The 24,143-nt window shown below is 40.6% G+C and overlaps 1 protein-coding gene across 2 annotated transcripts; it reads right to left on the bottom strand.

Annotated features, from left to right (window-relative positions):
* Positions 1 to 12,307: 12,307 nt before the first annotated feature.
* LOC113170880 (pterin-4-alpha-carbinolamine dehydratase 2-like) lies at positions 12,308 to 23,598 on the bottom strand. 2 transcript variants are annotated; one of them, XM_026373183.1, is made up of 4 exons: positions 23,386 to 23,596; positions 22,401 to 22,532; positions 14,205 to 14,285; positions 12,687 to 12,968 (listed from the first exon to the last, which is right to left on the bottom strand). In XM_026373183.1, the coding sequence occupies exons 1-4, from the start codon at positions 23,497 to 23,499 to the stop codon at positions 12,873 to 12,875; spliced, it is 423 nt and encodes a 140-aa protein (XP_026228968.1). In that variant the 5' UTR covers positions 23,500 to 23,596; the 3' UTR covers positions 12,687 to 12,872. The 2 variants fall into 2 exon arrangements, with proteins under 2 accessions (XP_026228969.1, XP_026228968.1); XM_026373184.1 differs by lacking the exon at positions 14,205 to 14,285 and having other exon boundaries at positions 12,308 to 12,968; positions 23,386 to 23,598.
* Positions 23,599 to 24,143: the final 545 nt, after the last annotated feature.

The following is a 24,143-nucleotide window of genomic DNA, read 5'->3' as shown; positions in this document are numbered from 1 at the left end:
GCCATGTTTTAGAGGAGTCTTTGTTTAACCAGACAAGCCGCAGTGGCTCCATTTTCCCCAAAGGGAGCAAAATAAATCATGATAATAATCAATAAGACACATCCGCAGCCTATTGATCCGCTCAGTCTGAAGAGATCATCTCATGATGGGAAGATGTTAAGTGTGATCTGGGCTTTAAACCATTTTCTTTTGGTTCTTTCATTGTTGCCTTTTTACACATATTTTAATTAGGACTAAAACTAAATCCACCTTTATGCAAACCTCCAAACTTACATACATATAATATTAACTGTTCTCTTTGCCCTCACAGCTCAGACTGAGGTTCTGCGTCACGGCTGCGTCTTATCCGCTGGCGCATGTTTTCCATGTGTGCTCGAAATGAATTCAGTCAGTACATATCTTGTTTGTGACACCTGCAGAAATCTCTATATCTATATTACTGACCATTAGACTGATATTAGTGCAGCAGCAATGATTGTGTGCTTTAACTGATAGTGAAGAGAGGATGTTAGGATTAGAGGCCACACTTTAATAAACCATCAAATGTAAAACAGTCTAATGACTAATAAACCAGCCGTGGTACCTGAAGAATTATTACATGGTTTATGAGACACTGGTGCAGACTAAGTGTTCCAATCCTCTAAGGTAAACCCGAGCGTGTAGTTAGAATAACCACTCTACAACAGTATTCCTCTTTATTATTGCTCTACTGCTGCATCGTGTCCTCTTGTCTTTGCTTTTCTATGACTCCCAGAATTGTCTTATTATAGCATTTTAAGATTAACATGCAGCAGCACATTTTTTATATTTATTCTCCAGGTAGTTTCATCATTTAGTGGCATTTTATGTTGAGTTTTCCTGTTTCTGATACTTAGAGTTTGGTAAAGTCAAGATACCTTTTGGGAAATTGTTCCCACAGCAGCTATGATTCAACTCATCTGAATTATCCTCTATTACACCTCAGTACCGGCTTCGTGTTATCTTTGTAGTGCGTCATGAAAATATAAAGTGACTTTGTTAAACTACAGAGTTTAACATTCATGTTGTTTAGCACGTCAGTTCTTCTGGTGCTTTTTTGCCAACAATTGTTTTTTATATAGTTGCTTTGCTCATTTAAAGTTTCTCCTATGTTTAGTGACATTTTGACATTTAACCATAGAGCATCTGACCCTCAAGTGATTCTGATCACCACTGTGTAAATTTGACATTTGGATAAATTTATGAGTTTCTCTTGTTAATATTTTACACAGCTGAGAACAGAAGGTTCATACTTTAAATTTACCTTAATATTCTACATTTGTTTGTAGAGTTAAACTTCAGGTGCCATTTTGAATTTTCCTCCCCAGCACAGAGTCTGACTCTCTAAAGTTTCATTTATTGATATTTTACATATCACTTAAACAAATTCATGCTGATATTTAGGTGATTTTTGGGAAGACATTACATTAATGTGTTGTCAGTCTGTGTTGTGTTGTGCACTCAGGTCCGTTAGTCCTGACATTTGTATTTAATTATATTTAATGAATATTTTTAACGTGTAATCAGTCTGTGACACATTAGTTTATAGACTTGTGGTTTTAGATCTGATACTTTCAAGTGGTAAATTCATCTGCAGCAGAAATGGACTGAATATATTTAACAGAGTTTTTTTAAACTGAATTATTTTATTTCCAACTTCATTGAGCAGCTTGTTTCCACTGAAGCTCTTTTATTTCTGAGCTTTATTCATAACAAGTCACAACAGTATGAGCAGAGCGCGCGGCTCCAAATTCTTTCCTTGGGCGCGCCCGCGTGCACGGGGGTAGGGTTTACACAGGGCGGGCATGCGCACTGGCTGTAACTGCAACTATCCTGCTTTGATTTGGAAATGTTTGATGGGAGGACAAAGCGCAGTCGGGGCTCATGGTGATTGGAAAGAAAAACAAAGTGCGCATGTTGTTGTAAATAGTAAAATAAATACCTGCAATAAGAGCGGGCGGCACCGTGAACGCGCATGAACCTGAGGGAGGGGGCAAAGTTCAACACGGTGCTTTATAGCTGGTAAATATTTGAACTAGTGTTTCTCTGGAAAGGAATTCCCCACGGCCTCTGAATTACTAGAGATACTGCAGAGTGCAGGTCCCCAAGTTAAATGAACCTGATTCTTCCTCTAATCAAACCTCAAATGTCCCTTTAAACATGTGAGGACTGATGTGCACAGCTAAAGTGTGTCTACAGAAAGAAAAACCTGTAGAAATAATGAATTAAAAATAAAATAGTTGGTAATCACTGATCAATTTAAAGAAAAAATGCTGTAACATTACATCAAAGTCTCATGAGCATTAATAATTCATATAAATGCAGCCAAACTGGACCCAACATTGATGTATACAGTGTGAGTTGGTGGGTGAGTCAGTAGGGACTGACAGCTTGTTTGGGGCAATTTGATTATTCTGATGCACAAGTCTGAAAATACTGCATCTGAAATGAAAAGGTTCCTGTTGTTTCACCTTTCTGTCTTTTGAAAAGTCACTTCTCAACTTTCACAGCCAAAGTGAGATTAACAGAGTCTAAACCAGGTCACACAAGAACAAATGTAACATCTACCTCTATGTCGGGGAAACAGTAGTAAGAGCCTCATAACTATCGACATCGTACATTTACTGACAGATCTAATCTTACTGCACATAACTGTCATCAAATCTAACTCGGCCCCGTGTACTTCCTGGAGGGAGTGACAGTCAAACTGCTGGCAGCACATCACGAAGAGGGAATGAGACTGAAACTAAATCTCCAAAGAAAAATAAATAAAGTACCATCATGTTCGAATTTTACAAAAAAAAAAAAAAAAGCGCAACAACTAAAAGTGTCCATGATCAACATGGAACTCTGTGTAGTTCCTACTTAGTCTTAATAAAAAATACAAAGTAAATTATTTCTCATTAAAATTAATTCTGGTTTAAATAAAGAGTTAAAACAAACTAAAAATGTTTTTGTGCATCGTTTCTTGTGCAGTTAAGTTCACCCAGACAACGTTTTCTGAATGTGTTGGCATAGATCTGGTAGAAGTGTTTTGTTTGGGAGGGTCTAGAATAAAAGTTTCTACATCAGGATAAAAAATCCTAATGAAATCTTCAGACACAAACCGTGGAGCCTTTAGCACAACACATTTGTCTTGGTTCACAAGTGAGCAGAAAAGCTAAACTTCTCAGCTATAAAATGAAAACAGCTGTGGCAGTAATATCGCAGATTGAATCAAGAGGCGTATGACTTTCAAACAATGAATAATTTGTTAAGGTTGTGCGAAGATTAAGTCAGGTACAGACCCAAACACACCTAACTTGGCATGCTCCAGGCCAAAGCATCCCACAGGTAGGACAGTGGGTGTTAACAGCTTGGAGGCTTCTCACACCCTCCTCTTCAAATGAAGACGTCTTCAGAGCTATTAGCCACAATTGCATATCATGTTTGACAGGCAGAACACCACGACATGTATATAATAAAAAGGCAGAGGGTTGTAGCTGAACATCACCATTCCTCTAAATGACATCTGAACAGTTTCTACAACCCCGCCCACCCGGTGTACCCTAATTAACAAAACAAGCACCGCTGAACCAGGCCTGCCCTCAGCTATGACAACAATGCTGGTCGGCTTCTGTTAGTTTTCTGCTGCTACCAGGTCCCTGCAGCAGCTCATTGGATCCTGAACCCTGCACTACAGCTGGTACAACTACTCCTACAGGCCTGCAGTTTACACAGAAACATGAGCTGGAGTCGAATAGAACAAAACTGACCCAGTAATCAAACAGCAGCAGTTACAGCAACACGGCAGCACAGGCCTTCACCTTTCTCACATTGACATTTACAGTGTCTCTCCGGGTGTAAGGCTGCTGCTGTCCCTGTCATTTTCCACAGCATCCCACATGTTCTGACCACGATTAATGATTAGTCTTTAGTTTGAATTAATTTTCAGTCGATGTGAAAATCAAACTACAAAGAACTGAGACGAGCGAGCTGGGTAATCTGCTCCAATGAGCATCATCTGCTCTTATTAGTACTGGCTGTTTAAATTAGGAACAAGCCTTCAGCTGAGAAACTGATGCTTTAAAAACTATTTGGCAGAGATGTACCGTGAAACATCCACAACCGTGATACAACTGCTAAACGGTCCTTTACATAATGTAGTTGGGAAATACAAAAACCTTTTACACCAGGTTTTTCAAATCCGAGCTGTGCAGAGAACAAAGCACCTTCCTGCAAAACCGAACCAACAGGCTGAATCCTGAACTGCTGTTCACATTTGATTGCTTTTGGATTACTGTTGCCATGACATTCATATCACAAACAGTAACTCAAGATGTTGCATGTTTTGCTTGCTAACACTTTGGGCTATGGCATCTCCCTTTCAGTTTTCACTGAATGTGGAACACAGACCAGTTATGTCACTGTTTGGCTTTCTGGCCTTGTGTTTTTGTGGAGTCAAACGGTCACGGATTATATAGCAACTGCCACAGGTGAGAGACAAGCTGGGCCAATTCTGCCTTAAGTGTTCAAATGAAGAAGAAGCAGCCTTTATTTGTCCTATGTCACATTTACATGTTACAGTGAAATTGGTCCTCTGCATTTAACCCATCCCCCTGGGGGGAGCAGTGGGAAGCTACATACAGCGCTAGCGTGGAGTGTCTTGCTCAAGGACACACCAGGTGTCGGTGACGGGGTTTGAACCCTGTATCTAAGGCCAATGATCCACCCATTGAGCCACCAGGCCGCAATGCAAACTGCGGGTAGCTAAAGTGACATGTCTCTGCTCTGGATCTTCCAATTTAAATTTAAGAAACATATTCAGACCCATCAGTTTAAACTTTAAGAAACTTTAATTAATACATTGAGTGTGGACACGTGAAGGTTTTTATGGTTTGGCCCCAAATGTCCAGTTGAGAGAAATCTTAATGCTACTACATACAACACACGTATAGGCCTGTGCACACAGCCAGGTCCTCAGAAATAGTTTTAGACTGGCCTGGTCTGCACAGAACTCTCATCTCAACCCAGTGAATGATATCATGGCAACAGACAAAGTTTGCATTGCAATTAAACAAGATATTTTATACATTACTTTTTAATTTGTATTAATGCTCATGTTGATGCCAGTGCCACCTTTACCCATGAAAATCCTACAAATGCTGCAAAAGAGATTATTAAGATGATTCATTTTACCTTTTCAACTAGACATTTCCATGTTTGTAGATTTGCAGGGCATCGTGTCGTCAGTCATTGGGTGAAACAGAGTCAGTGATTCATGTCTGCTGCACCATCAGTGCACTGTACAGTGTACTGTACTGATGTTCTCTACCGTTTCACCTGTTGAGTAGAGGTTTGGAGAAATGCAGTGATTAAAGTTTCAGTTTACATAAAAATGTAAATAGTTATCACCAAGTTTCTCAAATTGCAGATATTTAAATTTGATGTAGACCAATTATATAAACACAAGACGTTTAAAGTGGGGGGGAAAGACATATTTATAAAGAATATTAGTGAATATATCTTAAACTTGAAGATGATTCCAAATCATTCACTGGGTTTAAGAAAATACAATAATTTAGTTTAACATATCTGTTTATGGATTTACACTGTCTGCTCAGTGAAATCCGGTCCTGACAATTTCTACAGATTTTCTTTGAATATGAGAAAACGACAACAGTGACGTCATCGGCCTTAAAAATCAAAGGGGTGAGTTTCTTAAGTTTGGGCATCAGCTTTCTCCTTTTCAGTCTTAAGAGGAAATCAAAAAGTTTACTGTCCAAACAAACTAATTTGTATAGTATCAACTCCCAGAAGACCAAAATCATTGTGAAGACATTAGCACACCGATCTTCATTTAAAAATCTAGCAATTTAATGTGGTTTACTTTACTGGCAGACATAAATTTAGGAGTACAAGCATCAAAGGAGACAATATAATGAATGCATCAAAGAAGTACATTTAGAATTTATATTTTAATGTGTTCGAAAGAAAAGCTGCATGTTGCCCACATGACATCTGAAGGCAAAACACTCCCGCCCGCATGGTGTTAGATTATTTTCCATAACGCACACTAATGTCAGCGCCATCATCGCTTGATATCTCACAGTAAGCACAAGCTGTGCAGGAGGCCCGTTTGCTGAGTTGAGCAAAGCAGATGTGACAGTGAAAGAACGCCATGTTAGCAAAGTGACACAGGTCTGACATGCAGTCATTTTAAAAACTAGATCCCAGTGCTATGCTAACAGCTAATAATTGTTATTTGAGCACAAGTCTGACTTATGACAAAACTTACAACACCAGGACATTAACTTCCCTTTGTTGTTCATCTCTCTGGTCATCATCCGGCAAAAGGACCTGACAGGGCTCTCCTACCTTTATATACTTCCTCGTTCTACCATGTTTAAATGTAGGAGGGGAGAAGCGAAGTCTGATTTTAATGAAAAGTGTTTTTATTTCTTTCTAAAGCTGACAGTTACACATACATTTAATAAATAGTTTGTTTTTGGGTGAACAAAATTGTATAAATCATGAATCCTCACATGGTCAAATTATCTGTCTAAAGGTGTGCTCATGGTAAACCCCCCTACTAGTGGTTCAGTCCAGTCCAATTAGTTTCCTGGAGGTTATATAAGAAGTGGTCTGTTGACCTGTTGGAGGAGAGTAGAAGAACTGAGTGTTTCTGTAGCCCAGCAGAAGGTGGTGATAGTGTGCCACCTGGCTGCAAAGAAAACTGAAGAAGTTGGAGGATTTAGCACAATAAAATATGATTTAACACAAGAAATCAGAAAAGAAAAGTTTGAAAACTATACTAAAGAAGCATCATGTGGAGGGAAATTAATTCACACAACAGAAGGAACAAATGCACCCAAACTAGCTGTTATGGTGAGAAAGAAGTTTGACAAGATCCGGTTCTGATAAGCTGATGACAGGAATACTAATCCTATAGCTTGTTGTGATCTTATTGTGCCATACAACAACAAGAAGAAGACTCAGTAGAACAGGACATGATCACACAGTTGCAGATTTTAGGTTGGGTAATAAAATGTTGGAATGTGGAGATAACACTGAGGCCCGCCCCCAATTAGTTTATAAATCTTACTTGGCTCTGTCTCAGGACGGAGATTGAGTCATCCACCAATCGCAAGGTCAGAGGTTTTATCTCGGGATCCTCCTGCCGCCGTGTTGAAGTGTCATTGAGTAACACACTGAACCCCAAGTTGCTCCCAGTGGGTCAGGCCAGAAACTTGCATGGCAGCACAGACTGTAGTTGTTAGCTGTTTTTAATCAATAACATGATTACCGACTGACCTGAGAGCCACAGACAGGATGGGATTGTTCTAATGCATTGTGAGATGGACAGGAAGACAAAGGGCTCTGTACAATACATCTAATAAGTACAGTATTTTAGACGTGCCATTGTTAGCATTAACAGAAACATATGAAAATTCTGAAAGAGGTGGTCAATGATTTCAGAAAATTTAGGCTGTTTATTTGTTACCTCCAATAAATATTATTATTGACTATTTAGTTACTTCCAGTGGGACAAAGTTGGGTGACAAGAGGCAAAAAGTTTTCCACCCCTTTGTGGTATAATCATTCCTGTGACATGACTGGAAATCATTGAATACGTGAACAACAGAGGGGCTGATGAAGCTCACACCATCGACCGGTGTAATTGTCGCTGACAAAAACTAAATGTCTCCAACAGATCAGTGGCTGCTTAGTTTATGTCTTTCTCTCTGAAATACATAAATGAATCGACTTTATTGCAAATTCCGTGTATTAAATGGTAAATGTATTTTAGTTCAGTCTGTCGTCAACAGATGATTCTAATATGAACTGCTTTTTACACTGTGCTGCAAAGAGATGCGCTTTTGATTTATGGCTCTTAAGATTTATTACAGAATATTGGATCAGACAGTCAAAAGAACATTTAGTCATTAAGTGCATGCTGTTGCAAGCCAAAATACAACAGCATAAATTACTTTAATTATATGTGTCCTGAGATGATGATGTAATTACTGCCAACACTCTGTCTTTGTGCTGCAGTAATTCTGACATAGTTGACACATGACAGTCATTTTAGGATTAGTGACGGTGCTGAGTCGAGCTGCAGTGACTCTTACAGCACAGTTTGTGTGTCTGTGCTTCACAAACTCAAGGGAGCTGTGGGTGGCTGAGTAAAGAGTCACGTCTACTGTATGAAAGATTTGTCTCAACATCATTTATTCCTTTTAATGGAAGCTAATTATGAGACTTTGAAACCTCCTTAACAGCAGTGGTGAGCAGTTAATGTAGAGTGCAGGGATAAAAATCTAAACCCTGAGTCTGATTGTTGCTCTTTTTGAAACTGCCTGAAACGACTTTCTACAAAAATGTTGGCTTCACAGATTTGTTCCCACTAAACAAGAAGAGCAATGCTGAAGTGGGCCACTGATATTGTGCAATACATGTTTGGCTCTGAGTGAGTCTAACATTTCATCCTGAAGGTGTTAAATGGAGCTTAGGTCAGAGCTCTGTGCAGACCGGTCCAGCTCTGGGAACTGTTTCTTTAAGGAGCTGTCTGCACAGTTAGGGTGATAACCTGTACTTTTACTCCACTACATTTGTTTTACATCTTTAGTTACTGATTACTTGCAGATTACTTGCTCCAGTGTGACCACACATTTTTACTCCCCTCCAAAGAGGTGGCAAAGCTGCCCCAAATCATGATGCTTCCTCCACCGTACCAAAACCAGGAATTTACAGTACAGATCAGTAACTAATCATACTGTGAGTATAATACATCATTTTTCATATACTGTCAGTGTGTTCAGTAAAGACATGAAAGATCAGGACTGTTTGTGTTTTATCTGCCTAGAAATGTTGTTTGTTTATATATTTGTGATGTTCACTTCATCACTTTATGCAGAAAACCAGGTCATTTCAAATAGTTCACTTACTTTTTGTTGCCACTTTAATATTTTGTACAAAGAACAGATGGACAACAAATCAATTCCCTTTAAGGACTGATAGCTCTTGTTGCTTTCCAGTGAAAACCACATTCTGTATCCCTCATTTTATTGTTGTTACATTTTCAGGTAGACTGCAGAATTGAATGTCCCTTTATGGGCTGAGAAAATTGTTATATAAACCACTTAAAATCCCCTTGGATTGGGAGAAGTTCATGAAAAGTTGACATTTTTGAGATATGGTCGATGATTTTCACAGAACATCCACAACTGTAATGGATTTCTGTATCAGGGAGCTTCTCATACTCCCTTCATAGTCCAGACAAAACGTGTTTCCATTTTCACAAAAAATCAGTCCTGACAACTTGTCTTTTAAATGGAAGAAGACAGCATGAAACGGCCATTTATCAGCAAAACAGACAGTATGTTTCTATTCACACAGATGAGAGCAGTCAGTGATCATCCAGTAGTTGCAGCCGCAGCACATGGTGGAAATACACGAGGGGGTGCATTTGATCAAATAACAAACGCCATACAAATGTCTGCAAATGTTAATCTCCTCTGCTTTTTGGCATCAAGCGAACACTGTGATTATTATCAGTGGTGTGTCTGCAGCGAGTCGAGCCCACGTGCTAAACGCTGGCCTGTGCACTCCTCTGGAGACTCCCACAGCAGACTTAAGTCAAGATTGACTTGTTATCTTTATTCAGCAGTATCACATTGCAACTACCCGTCCTCCAGCCCCATCCCCACGTGGCCAAGGAGTGCAACTGCAATTCACAGACTAGAGGAAAAATATGGGCCACTATCACACACAGCAAGCAGCTACTTGGAGAAAGCCCAGAAAGCCTCTCTCCTGGTTGTGGTTTCTTCCCTCACTCAGGGATGAAGCCCACACTCCATCTCTCTCTTCTCCCTTCTGTTGCTTTTAGGGGAGTTGGACATTTATGCTGGAGAGAATTATTATTTTTCCATCTCAAGGTCTACACAAAAAAAGGAAAACGGCATCCCCCACCTGGCCCGTCCCACTCATCTAGTCTTGTATCTATTCCTTTGCACTCTTTTCTCCTCATTTGTCATTGACTCCTTTTATCCCCCCCACCCCACCCGCTCAACCGCCCTCCTCCCATTCCCATTCCTCCTCCTGTCTGTCTCTCTTGCTCCCGAGTGTGTCTGCAGGTCGGACTGCTGGCACAGCAGAATTAGTAGGTGAAGCTGAAAACGGATTAAGGAGCCACAATCCAGGGAGTCTGCTAATAGGAGGGCTGGATTGGCTTCCTGCTGCAGGCCATCAGCGGAGGCCAATTATTAGAAGGGGCTACATCTGGCCTGGTCTAGCCCACCTCAGGCTTGTAGGAATGGCTGTCTGGTCACCTACAAGTGTCTCTCCTCATCCTCAGAGGAAGGAGAGTGACTTTGGAGTTTGTCATGAGCTGATCCACAGAAATTAAATAATCAACCATTTCAACTATACATAAAAAAATAGATAAAATACATCCACTGGGTCCAGTTTAGACAAGAGGAAATAAATATTTCATGCAAGTATAAGTGGAAACCTGGACATTTTCCTCTAGAATTTGTTTATATAACTAGTTGAGTCTCTTCTCTTCTTCTTCTATAACAATTCCTGGATTTATCTTCTTTAATTAACGCAGCTCCTCCCAGATTCTCACCTGGTTGTCGTCCACTTGACTGAAGCTGATTCTGGTTCCACTAATTCATTGGTAATTTTCTACTTACACTGATACTTCAGTCACATGTGAACATTCATTTCCACAACGAATAAAAGTGAAGTACTTGTTTAGTTGGGTTCCTTTTATTCAATTCAGTTTTATTTGTATAGCACCAAATCACAACAGAACTATACAGTGTTTAAGGTTTAAGACCTTACGGAGAATAATCGTATAAAGAATTATATAGAAAACCCAACAACCCCATTTGACCAAGCATTAGCCAACAGTGGGAAAGAAAATCTAGTTATCTAGTGTTAGGGCTTCTCTCCGGACGTCTCCTGGAACTGATGACAACAACAGCTGCTGCAGGTGAAGGTAAGGTAGTGTCTGTCAGTTATATTAAAAGACTTGTCTCATATTGTTTTCAGCCTTGTAGTCGACGCCGTGTACAAGAAGCAGTTAGAAGGGTACTGGAAAGAGCGGTGCAGGGTAATTACACTCTATTTAAATTAAAAATAAACACTGCTAAAGACAAGAAAACCACACAGTGACACACACAATAAAGTGAAATCCTCCAGAACCAGTTAGTGTTGAAATTCTGAAACTAAACCACAAAGTCCAACTAATTCAAGAGTCAGTGCTCCATTGTTCTGTATGATTCAGTTACATAGACAACAGCATTTGACTAAACATTTTTATTTTTACAGGAAACTCGTGTTTAAATAAATATGACTGATTTTATTCAAGACAAAGGCAGAATTTAATACTTATCAGATGCAGCAGCTTACTGTACAGACAAATGAACGGGGGTTAAGTGCTGCTCACAAACCATTTTTTTGCAATATGATACATATCTAACATCGACCATGTGATTTAACCTGACTAACATGTGGCCCAAACTCTAAAGAGGGAAAACACTGTGAAAATCTGATCCAATGTAAACACAGCCAGTCTTTAACCCATGAGACCCAAGTCACAACGCTGAATGGTGGCTGCAGCATTCAAGCACAGGTTACAAACAGTTTTATAGATTTGAACAAAACTGTGAAACAGAAAACCCACAGGACCCCCATCCAAGTGAAGGCTGATTTAAAAAGCATGAAAACCTTCAATTACATCTCATTTAGACATTTGTTTTCTTTCCGGCCTCTTCCAACAGTGAAGATGAAGCTCATTTGAAGTGACTTTAAGGACCTTGAAGTCCCAGTTGCAGTGGAGACGTCTATTATCATCACACCACACAATGAAACCATCAAATGACAAATGTCCACATTCAAATCTTACCACATTTATGACACTATGTTTTAATTAAGCTACTGTTGGACATTCACAGCTGTGACCCTGTTTCATCTGTTGGAATCCTGTAGAAAGAGTAACTAGATTACTTTTGATTCGTGACTATTACTGACAAATCAAGATCTGTTGCACGTACATGTAAATATGATGCCACATTGACAGTGTTTAGGTTTGTTTCCCTCCCTCATCAAACTACTTCTTGGTCTGACATCATAACCTCTGCTGTCGGCCTGTTACTGAACCAGTAACAGCAAAAAGCTCCCACTGACACTGGCACCTGTTGCTTTACACTTATTGTATTACTACTATCTGGAGTAAAATCATATTAACTTTCTTTTTCCAGCCTGAAGGAACAGAGACGACAAAGAAAGAGGCTTTTTACAACATACACTGACAACATGTACCCCTACTGATTGGTTTGTTTATGACTTTTTAGAACTCCTTTCTCTTTGGTGATCTTCTCCTCATGGCAATCCAGTCAGGAAAACACAGCAGCTCTAGGTGACTCATCCATTAACAAACAGTAAATCAAATAAATCCCCTTCCTACTGACTTTGACCCTTTGCTCATTTTGCTCCACCTCCAAGAAACAGAACATGTGGTCCAGCGGAGGGCCGACAGGAAAAAGAATCCTCTGGACTATTGTTGAGCTCTCGACAGAGTTGCAGGGAAATTACTCTATTTTATTTCCACGTGTGAAAATAAATACTGCTAAAGACATGAAAACCACAATGAAGTGAAATCTTCCAGAACCACTTACACAGACACCATTTAACAAAAAGCTTTTTATTTTTACAGGAAACTTGTAGAAAACAGAGAAAATTTAATAAAAAGATTTAAACAGAATATATTTCAGATTTTCTATTTAAAACAAAGCAGAGATCTGTGGATCAACAGGAAGCAGAAAATACATTCACCTGAGTTGGAATAAAAAGATAGAACAAACATATTACATGGAAAGTGAGATTTTGTCAATAAACTTGGCCATTTTGATGTCGCGCTTTGAGAGTCCTCCACAGTCGTGTGTGGTCAGTGTAATCTGGACCTGTGAGGACACACAGAGGTGTTTACAGAGTAAAGTAAAGTAGTAATTAATCATCCATTTTTTGGTATAATCCACATATTTCAGAGAATGTTACAGTACTGTCAAGGTGAGATGGTGTAAAATGATCCGGCTTGTGATTCAACTTAGAAATCAAGGACCATGTTGACAGTAGTTTCAGTTTCATCTGTAAATACTGTTTTCATGCTAAGTTAAGTTAGTCAAGTCCTGGCCCCAACTCTCCTTAAAAGCAAACTTTATTTTTTTATTTCCCGTAAGCTGCATGGTAATTTCAAGGAGCTACTGTTACTATTGTTATCTACACTCACACTAGCTATAAAGACAAATACAGCAGGTTAAAACAGCTGCAGTTTGAGGTGCTGCGTAGGTGTACCTAATGAAGTGTGTTATTTAGTAGGAGTTGTGATTAGTGGGCGTCTAACTCTGCCTTCAGCAGAGTGCATTCAGAAACATTTGAGGGCATGGTTGTCCCCTGGGTCGCAGCCCATGTTAATAAATTCACCTTTCAATACTGGCAGCCACAAAAACAGAACTGTTCATGAATGAATAATAATAGAATATTAGCAGTAGCTCAGAACACAGCATCTATTTTGTCGAGGCTGAACTTCAGCGAGTGTGGGATTTATGTGCAAGTGTCTGGTGGAAAGTGCTGTGGGGGCCCAGAGACCTGTAGCAGCCTTCTACAGCCACTTCAATAAAGAGTGGATTAGGAGCAGCATTCCTCTCCCAGCAGCCTGGTCCACCACACAGTAACTCAGTGGCTACAGACTAACGCTGAGAGATTTTCAGGGACTGGGTTTGTCATATCAACCACTACCTTATTTTTGAGACTGACAAAGTGAGGAAGTATGTGTGAGTGTTTGGGGCTGCGGGGGTTCGCGAAGGCAAGGCCGAGACATTTGCAGAGATTTTCACAAAAAAAACGATGGGATTACAGCGTGAAGCTACTGCGTTTTATCGTGGCTCTGACTAATGGAGTGTGTGGGCACTTCAGAACATGCAGGGACTGTTCTGACTTTATCCAGGGTTGATTGATGTCTGTGTGTCTGTAATTTGTTATATCACAACCATAGAATTGTAAATATGGCAGTAACTCAAACACGTAGCTGAGACAACACTGACTTTACAAGCCATGATTTCTGTAACAGATACTAAACAAACGCAGCCCTCCATTGTTACAGTGTGTGATTAAAACCAAAATGAGGAGACAGTTATTACCTTATTATAAACATTAAACCATTCTGGGTGATGATTCATCTTCTCTGCCTGCAGAGCCACTCGCGACATGAAGCCGAAGGCCTGGTCAGGAAGAAACAATCAACTGTCAGTCAAAAACTATTCAGGAAGTGGATTTCTCCTCAATCAAAACCTAAAACTATTGTTTCTTTAGTCTTTACCATTTTCAGTCTAGTCACCATCAGTGATAGAAGGAGTAATGTAATGGAGTTTGACCACAGCTTTATAAACGCATCTCGAAATGGTGAGAACAACCATTTTTTTCAGTCTCTGAATTAACAAAGAGTCAAATGTGCATCAGACCGGATACGTCCCCTCTCAAAGTATTGGAACAACAAGGCAGATTCATTTGTTTTTGCTGTAACCAAAGACATTAGGGTTTAAGATCAAGAACCGCTGGTGTACTGAGCAACGTACACATTACAGGTCAACAGCTGATGAGAGAAGCAAGGTAAGAGCTACTGTAAATACCCAACACATCCAGCTACGGCTAAAGGAGCAATGCTGCCACCCGAGGCACAGAGAAGCACATGTAGTCATGCAGTCACGACTGCTTGTGTGCACACTTCTACACCCACGTAAGGACCAGAGAGCGTGCACGCACACAGAAACATACACATTCTTCATATTTAGCATGTGGATCTCTCCAATCACAAGGCATCCAGGGGGTGATCGTGGTTATTCTAATTATCTACAAAGAGGAGAGTGAAATCCCTCGTTATGCCCACTGTGAAGGAAAAAAAAAAAAAAATCAGGTAAACCTATTTCAGAGCAATTTCCCACTGCAATCTCAATTAAGCCCCTAAATACTTCCTCCCTGCCTAATTAAATCAACTGAAACACCATTGTTTACAGACCATGTCTGCGGCCCCATCCACCACCTGACATGACGACACAGAATTACTCTCGCAGAGGAAATTGCTTTTGGCCCTTTTAGTTTGTTGTAACCAATTTCGGAGACGTCCTGTTTGGTGCCCAAGCAGCGCGACACATGTAACACGATCGGCTGTTTGATCAAATTGGTTATCAAGGAAACCGTCTCCCGATCAATTTAAGTAATTGGCATATTCCTGCAACTTGACCCCACTGGCACCAATTTGGAGAATGTGGCGGTCTGCTTTTCCTCAGCTCTCATTGACTCTAATGGAGATGGCTGAACAGCCTGTCATGTCAGGTGTTGCCCAAACATGTCTCTCTCTGTGTGTCCCCCACTCTCTCTTTGTCCCTCTCTCTCTCTATATATATATATATTTGTATATATCAGGGGGGGTTAATCTGCTGCTGAGGAACAATGAGTGGCAGGTAAAAGGATTCTGTGTGAACACTTAAGAGTTCCTGCAGATTGTCCCATTTCCAGTCTGTACTCAGTTAAGGAGAAAAACGTGCTCACTTAACATTCAAAGACCGGCCCGTCCGGCAAAACTGGGCTAAGAACATGTGCTGGAATACACTTGTCATGCTAACATTTGAATCATTCACTTTCAATATTTCTTTTTTTCCACTATCACTAATGAGGCTTGTTTGAACACAGAATACTGTGTTGAGTTATAAAAACATTATCCTCCTGTCAAAATGGATATTGTTGCTTGTCAAATTAAAATTGCTGCCTTCCTTGTCTCCATGGAAAATGCGCCTCTAGTATTTGTGTAAATTATAAGCTGCACCACACTGAAATGAGTGATGGAGATAAACTCTCTGCTCCGGATCATTTAACACTACAACCACATAGTACTGGACATGATACACAGAAACTACTACTACTACTTTTAACAGTAAAATGTCAAGGTTGGATTACAAAACAAGGCCCAGGCTGAGAGATGCACAATTATTTTGTGTCCGTTTTCAGCGATTGTCTCTTTAGGTTCATTTTGTGTCTTTTTTGGTCATAATCCATCTATTTGTGATCATTTTTCATCTCTCTTTCATTGTAAAGAGTCTGATATATCTCTTAACAGTGGGTGGAGACCAAAAGCAGAGCTAAAAAGAGAGGAAATATTAGGCCTGCATTCATCAGGTGGTCACAAACACATCTTTAAATGAATGATAAGGTTGGTCTTCACATTTATATCAGCTGCATGTATAAATAAGCAACTTTTCACTTTATGTTTTAGTCACAACAGGCCTCCACTGCCCTCAAGTGGCTAAAAGAATCAGACATCAAAGCTGCCTTAATTATTATTCCTCGGTTAAGTTAGATTAGCAGTTCAAAGCTGAATGTTTAAAATACTGCATGTCACTGGAACAGTTTTATATACATGTTATCAGGCTTCTTACCTGATCAACAGGTGTGAATGATGCATTTGTTTCCCTAGTAGTAATAATTTAATAAGGGATCTTCTAATACTACTGGACTGCCAACTAGGTCCCAGTACTCAAAATGAGACAGTTTTCAAAATGAGACAGTTGCACATTTACAGACATTATGAAGGTTTTTCAAATGCAAACATCTGCAGTCACATCTGTATCATACATTTCCAAACTTGGCCGAGGAAAGAATTTCTAGTCTGGACCAATAATTGGTCTCTTCAATTCAGTTTTTATTCAAGAAGTATATTTTTCTTCCAAAGCCAGCTCATGAAATGGTGAAGCCCACCAATGATTAGGAACAAATGCTGTATTAATGCTGAACCAGCACCAACTGGAGCTTACACTCATTATCCAAATTTCAAAGTACGATACAGTACACAGGCCGCGTTGCTTTTATCAAAATTCACTGTAGCTGTTTAGACCTCGTGATGTGCAAACAAAGCAAAATGTAAGTTGGAGCAGAACTTTGAACACGAACCCTAAAAGAACATTCAGTGACTTAAAGGCTATGAGTAGAGAAGAAGTAAATGAACCGGAGACTGTCTGAAAACCCTGAAATAACCTGAAAGGTGGTGCCTCACATCAGCCCCATCACACAGGTACTGGTCCCCCAGGGGCAGTAAGCAGAGTAGCAGGACACAATACTGGCAAAGTGCTACGCTCGTCTGTCACCTGTAGGTCATCTCAACACACTGCACTTGGGTCAAACAAGAAAATAATCCAGCTCTAACTCCCAGTCAAGGTCTTAAGTCAACAGAGGTCAAGGGCTCTCTCTCTCTTAAAGTTCTTTATTTACCCATCTGTATTGTACAGGCCACACTTCTCCAGTCAATAGGTCAACCAGCTAGTCGACTATCCATCCTGTCAGCCAGACAGCCGTTCTCTCCAACAGGCCCAACAAGCCGGAGCTGTCAGACTCAGATAATTTGACATGACATTACACAGGCCCCCATCTCAAATAATCAGAAACACCCCATGGCAGACCCCCACTATGCCCCTTTCACCATACACCCGCTTTTGAGGAGCCATTTTGCTGCTATTACAGCATGATTGTCATACAACACTGGATGAGACAATTTGACGTCGGGGCCGAGTGGTGTTCTCTCTCTCTTTGCGGCTGTGGGCTGGAATACAAGACTCCGTTTCAAACACATGTGTCTGTTATTTACAGATTGGTTTTCCACCGCCGCGCAGTCCAGGGGCTTAGAAACGCCTGCTCTGCCTTGCCAGGACTAAGTGCATGCAGATTGTGCCTACTCTCACTAGCCTCTGACACACACACACAAACACACACACACACACACACACACACACACACACACACACACACACACACACACACACACACACACACACACACACACACACACACACACACACACACACACACACACAGGCACACTGATGCGTGTACGAATACATTTATACAAACCTCCTCAGCAAACACACAAGTATGTGCCAACACACATGAAGACAAGCCGCTCTCCTCCATTACACACCACCAAGAATGCCTGATGATTACTCTGCAAACCCCATCATCACCCACGTCAGTGTCAGCCCCCTGGAAAACCTTCGCTCGTCCACAGTGACAGGCAAGAACGCTGCGAATTGCTTGGTGGTGGTGGTGGTGGTGATGAGAATGATCATGATGACCACACCTCTTATGTCTCATTTCTCTTCACAAGCTTCCAGCTGGCCGGACGTGGCTTCCCACTAAGTTGACATGTAACTTAAAGCAAAATATCAAGTAATCATGAAGCAAAGCTGCCAAGTGATGAAGTTCTTTCATGAAGCAGTGAGAGCTCTTCCAAGCACGTGTATTAATCTCCTCGAATAACGTACTGGAAGTTAAGAAACACAGAAAATAGTTTAAACCTGATACTAGGTATTGCACTCTCTGCCATGCTGCAAACACTTGTTAAGTGACTAATGCCGTGTGTAACAACGTCAGCTTCTACTTATGTTGAGAGTCTCATGTAATGTTCGAGCATGGTGTCAAAGACGACGTATGCAAACCCCATCATTAACTGCAGGGTAACCAGCAAGGGCTTAAAAAGACGTTGGGTTTGTCAAACTACAGCAGACATCTTAGCTTACCCAGTGACTGATAGCCAGATTATCTAACCACCTCCGCTTGGGTGCCACACCTTTCAGCTTCCCTGCAGCCATTTTGACAAGATGAGATGAACGCAGGATGCCTCCAGTTCCGAGGGAAAGTTCCATTTATGAGACGGAGATGGGAACTGAACTCACGGAGCCGAGTAAAGGGACCCAGCGTGAGCACGATACATGTGTACATATAGTAGTTGGGTTTAGAATAGATTAGGTGAAAGTTTCTGAGCATTTTTTTCCAGGAGTTTCCTGCATTTCCACATGAATTTTATTCATGTCACGTCAGAAAAACTGCTCAAACTCTCCACAGACTAAAATGACAGCAGGTCTTTGAAAACAACCATAGTTATTCCATAGGTAAAGTCCTAATCTGGCAACAACATACAAAATATTAAATGGAACAATTTATTTAGTAAGAACCGATTATTTCCCACTCTGGTGGCTCTGAAAGTACGGTTTACCCAGGGGCTCAGTTTTAGTTGTAGGACAACTTATTCAACACAAGCACAGCAAGGCCCATAACGAGAGGCAGAGGCTTGAAGGAGATTTGGTGGACAGGGAGCCCCTGACTGAATATAAAAAGGGGGATCAACCTTTGAGAACGGAGCCGAGGGAGCAGAGGGAGCTGTCTGAATCACAGCAAAACTGCAACTTAAGTCCAGAAGCTTGTGGACGCAGCAGCTTTTTCCGGTGCTTGTGATGTGGTTATTGTCTGTGGTGAACCGCAACTTTGGTGTGTTGTTCATCTCCAGCTTGTCAGGTTCGTCTTTGTTTTTGTTGCATTATATTTTTTTTGTCAGAATATGACTGCAAATTTTCTAAAATCCAACTTCCTCTTCATTTGTTTCTAACATGACCACAAATTAAAGCCACAGATTTACTGCCTCACAGCATCAGTCTCTAACACCCCAACCAACACACTTCCCAGAAATTAAACAACATACATTCACGTAAGTAATTAGAAGACCACGTGAACCATCCTAAGAACATACATCAACTAAATAAAGCAAATATTTAATTAGGGCTGCAACAATTTATTGTGTCATATTAATGAATACATCTGTCAGAGTTTTGTAAATCCTATCACTTTCTTAAACTGTCACAACAAATTCCTTTTTTTTTTCAAAAATAAGCAAGAAATTTTAGCTTAATACTTCATTTTAATGTTGATATTCATGGTCATGTAACATGAGCGGTCAAAGAGTCAAACATCCTCATTTATCTGCTTAACCCATGAATCAAAATAATCTATTACATTGTGGATATAATGTTTACCTGGTTCAAAGTTTTCTGCTCCTTAGTTTAAAAAAGGCTTTTTCCCACCAAATGCAGCTTTCTATACACGACTGAATATTTGATGAATGTGACCATTGTCAACATAACAACAGCGGAGCATGCACAGCTTACCTCTCCTATACAAGCAGCATCTATAGGCTACGGATTTGATTTGTGTCACATGCATGTTTCCACTTCAACCACTGAAATGTAAAGCAGATGGTCATCTGCAAACTTACACAACTTAAAGCTCGACACGTAAACATTATCAGTGCCTGCAACTTACAAACATGCACAATCCCAACCAAAATGTAGAGAATTAAAGACACATCTACACACAGATGTTTCCACATATGACTGCAGGGACTCTACTGACCAAAGGATTTCACTGCTCAAACCTGATTAAATAAACTTGATGGGAAAATAACTTGTCAGACTACTGTCCCCACATGCTGCAGATTCATTTCTGTGTGGATACAACAGCATCACAGCACTTTCCACTTGATCTAATCAAATAAAAATAAACTTAAAAAGGAAAGTCCAGCTGTTATGCTCTTTTTTTTATAAGTTCATTTCCATTTACAAGTGGCTGTTTCAGCAGCTGCCACTGTGGATTTAAAGCCACGGGTACAGTTCTACCGCCCCCTATGGACCATTAGAGGAAGTGTTGCAGCTCACAAAAAGAGGATTTGTTATTCTCATTATAAACTCTTGGGGATCTGATTTCCTCGAGCCCATCACTCGGAGATAAGTAGCGAATGGAAATCAGCCAGCGTGTCGCTCCTCATCTCCCTTCCCCTCCAGTAAAAGCCCTTCAAGAACGAAAACGAGAAAAACGAGCTCGAGAGTTTGTGAAAATGCATCAGAGAATTTAAGGGTGGCTGGAGAGAGAATAAAAGAGTGAAAAAGAAGGGCAGAGACAGGAGGAGAGTGTTGCCAGCATGTAAAATTGGAACAACATGAGCTCATTCCCCAATAACATGGGGCACAGGATGGGAATGAGAGACAGACAGAGACAGAGAGACAGAGATAGGGAAGCGGGTGGCAACAAGCAAGAAAAAAAAAGAGAAAGCAAAGCACGTCTACCAGAAAGAATGATGGGGTTGTTAGTGGTTTGTGAACCAGATGAAACATTTTAACCAATTTGATTGTTTGTGCAAGAAATCATTCTGATCGAAACCCCAATTGCTGCGAACTGGCCGCCTGGCGAGTCTCAGGGTAATGCAGCCTGACGTGTCGGGGTAAGAGGAGAGGCTTTAGAGCCGGGAGGAACAGATGGGGGAGGTCACTGCTCGCCCCCCGACTTCAAACACTGGGAAGTGTAAAAACAGACTATTTTAGGGGCTAAAACAACTAAGAACAGGATTAGAGGAAGTCCACTAAGTGGCCTTGAGATCCCGCAGTTCACTCTGCCCAACACTGGGCTGAGTGGAAAAAAACGTGCTGACACTAAACATTTCTTTATGTTTTCTTTTACCCCCAGAAATAAAGTTTGTGCCACTTTTTAATGATGGTTGTGTCACATTTTTAAATAATATGTATATGTATAATATACTTTTTAAATATGTTTTATATTATTATAATTAATATTTGTAATGTTTGTAGTTGGTGTGTGACAAATACATCAAATTAATGAAAATTATGATAATCAAAGGGTTATAAACTAATATTAAACTGACACTTATCTTATTGGTGTTGTTTAAAACCTCGGCCACTAGATCGCAGTGTTTAACCCAAAAAAGAAAAAACCCTGCTTAACGTGTCACAACATACTCAATCCCAACCCCCGTATCATGATATGTTCTGTATCGACAGCTTCATGTCCATCATGTCTCACAGTGAGTAGGAATAACGATTCATTTCAAACAACACATTTCTAATTGTTATTGTGCTTTTCTTAGCAGAAAGGAACAAAAAGTAAATCCAGAACTAAGAGAAAACAGAGCAGACAGGAACATGCACCTGCAACCAATCAGCATTTAAACACTGATGGATTTTCCAGTTAAAGAGTTCACTGTGCACGTGGTGGTCTGCACCCAGATCCCCATCAAACAAACCTCTGACCAGTGTACAACAGCTCCCTGAAGACCACAGCAGACGGCACATTTACAAAAACTAAAAAACACTGAATCTCTCAGAGTCTGGAATAAAAACTAGGAACAGTGAAGCAGACGGCAGCTGTGTTGTTTCTGTCATGACAAATGTCATAAAAACCTCTATTCACACTCCAAACAGCTGCACAAGTTTCTGTGACCCCAGTGATTAGGTATAACTGACAAATGATTTTTATTACATCTCTATGGTTTTACATCCAGCTCTTCACTGATGCACTTAACAACAGTAGAATCAGATGTTTTAGTGCTGCCAACACGGCAAATATATTACAAACCTGAGTCTGAACTTTAAACTAGCCAAAGAGAAGCAAAGATGTTGGAAACTCAGCTGTGTAACGTTGGATCCAACCAAAGTACAACACACACACACCTGATTAAAGTTTTTAAAGTGAAGCTCCTTGAAAATGGCGTTGCGGTCCTCCACCTCCATCCAGCCTGTGGCCCTGAGCTCCATCACCAATTGATCCCGGTCTGCAGCTGAGAGCCAGTGGGAGTCTGAAGACTGATGATGGTCACACATAAACATTCAGCATAAAACATTCAGTTACTCTTTGTCGACATTACATCGGAAAATCTAATATTCATTTGTGTTTATGTTTTATAATATTTTAACCTAAAGTCACTTCAGTGTGAACATGCTGATCAACCTTTAACGACAGCACCATGTCAGGTTTTCAGGTGTCACCTTGTTTGCAGCAGTTACCTGAGTTCTCTTCGTGCTGCGTCCCCAAGGTGGAAGTCAAGTTCCAACAATGACAATGAAGTCAATGAAAGCAGGTGAGAGCATGAACCATCTATCTGTGCATTTAATGGAACCAAACTTAATGGCTTCAATAGTTGGAAACTCACAGCCACAACGATATTAACACACTATTTAAAAAGAGTTGTTCTGATCCTGCTCGTCTTTAGCAAACCAGACTTCATGTACAAATCCTCCACTTTATGACATGTACCAGAAAGTCCCCAAACCAAGTTCCACGGGTTGCAGATGTGAAAATACATGTGATGATTGTGTAGTGACTTAGAGATTTTTATGCCGAATTTAAGAGAAGCAGTTTTAAAAGTCTCAGCTTGTCACAAAACGTGGTTTTAATTCTAGTGTATACACAGAAACGCGTGGAAACTTTTAATTCGACGCTTTCGACTGGAGTTTGGCGTGCGTGTGTTACGACAAAGGACACGGTGGGTTCCTGCAGCTGTCGACACCTATTTCTGCATCCACAAACGTGTGTGGGTTTTCTTATGAGATATCACCCGTGTCTCCATCACTCGAGCCTCGAATAAAAGCCACCACTGAGCTCTTTTCCATGCTAATGCTAATGCTAATGCTAACCCAGTGTCGGTGCAGCACTCACCATTTTGGACGAACAGTTCCTGGAGAGCGGAGGCAGCATCAGACGGATCAGCGGAGACAAACGGCTGCAGGGCCATGAGCTGCTCGTCTTCAGGCTAAACATTAACCCAGACATAACCAGGCCTTTGTCGGCTGTGCTCTGACTCCTCAATGACCCCTCTGCTCCCTGCTTGTCCTCTCACGCTTGACCATAGCTGTTCAGATTACTGCCTGATAAAAATCACCACTTTTCTACTGGAGTCTGGTTGTAAGTGGCAGGAAGGTGAATACAACAACCTGCAAACTCCAACCTGCAGTAAAATATTAGTGCATGTATTCTTGGTGCAAACAGGATGTACTTTATCTGAAATATACTGTAGTTATCATCAAACAGTGGATTTATCCTGCTATTTTACCTGCAGAACTAATTCAGTTAGTTAGGTTCAGAGCTCATAACTAGGTCATCAGATCACAGAGACACTGGCTCCTGCTCACTCTAAACTGGTTCCATTTACTATGCACCTAACTTGTACTGGAATGAGCCACTTTGCCCAAAAGGTCAGATCTCATTGAAGGAAATGAGCTGTTAGCTCACGTTAATGTTCTTGTACATATTCCCTGATAAATAAACTTAAAGCACTGGACTGAACCCTGATAAGACAGCAGTACAACATGCTTTGCAGAAACTGCATCTGTTTTATCCAATCATACACATAAAGTGACCACACAGTCAGAAAACCAATACAGTTACACACTGCCCATCCACCTGGATTTAACTAA

The sequence above is a fragment of the Anabas testudineus genome, chromosome 14 (assembly GCF_900324465.2).
Source record: "Anabas testudineus chromosome 14, fAnaTes1.2, whole genome shotgun sequence".
In the NCBI taxonomy this organism is placed as follows: domain Eukaryota; kingdom Metazoa; phylum Chordata; class Actinopteri; order Anabantiformes; family Anabantidae; genus Anabas; species Anabas testudineus.
Note: the sequence above shows the minus strand (reverse complement) of the source record. Positions and strands in the feature narration are given on the sequence as shown.

Coding starts and splice junctions, on each gene's coding strand:
- LOC113170880 (XM_026373183.1), bottom strand. CDS start 23,499: ATGTCTGGGTTAATGTTTAGCCTGAAGACGAGCAGCTCATGGCCCTGC. Junction 22,533..23,385: donor GGAACTGTTCGTCCAAAATG/GTGAGTGCTGCA, acceptor GACCATCATCAG/TCTTCAGACTCCCACTGGCT. Junction 14,286..22,400: donor ACTTTAAAAACTTTAATCAG/GTGTGTGTGTGT, acceptor CTTCCTGACCAG/GCCTTCGGCTTCATGTCGCG.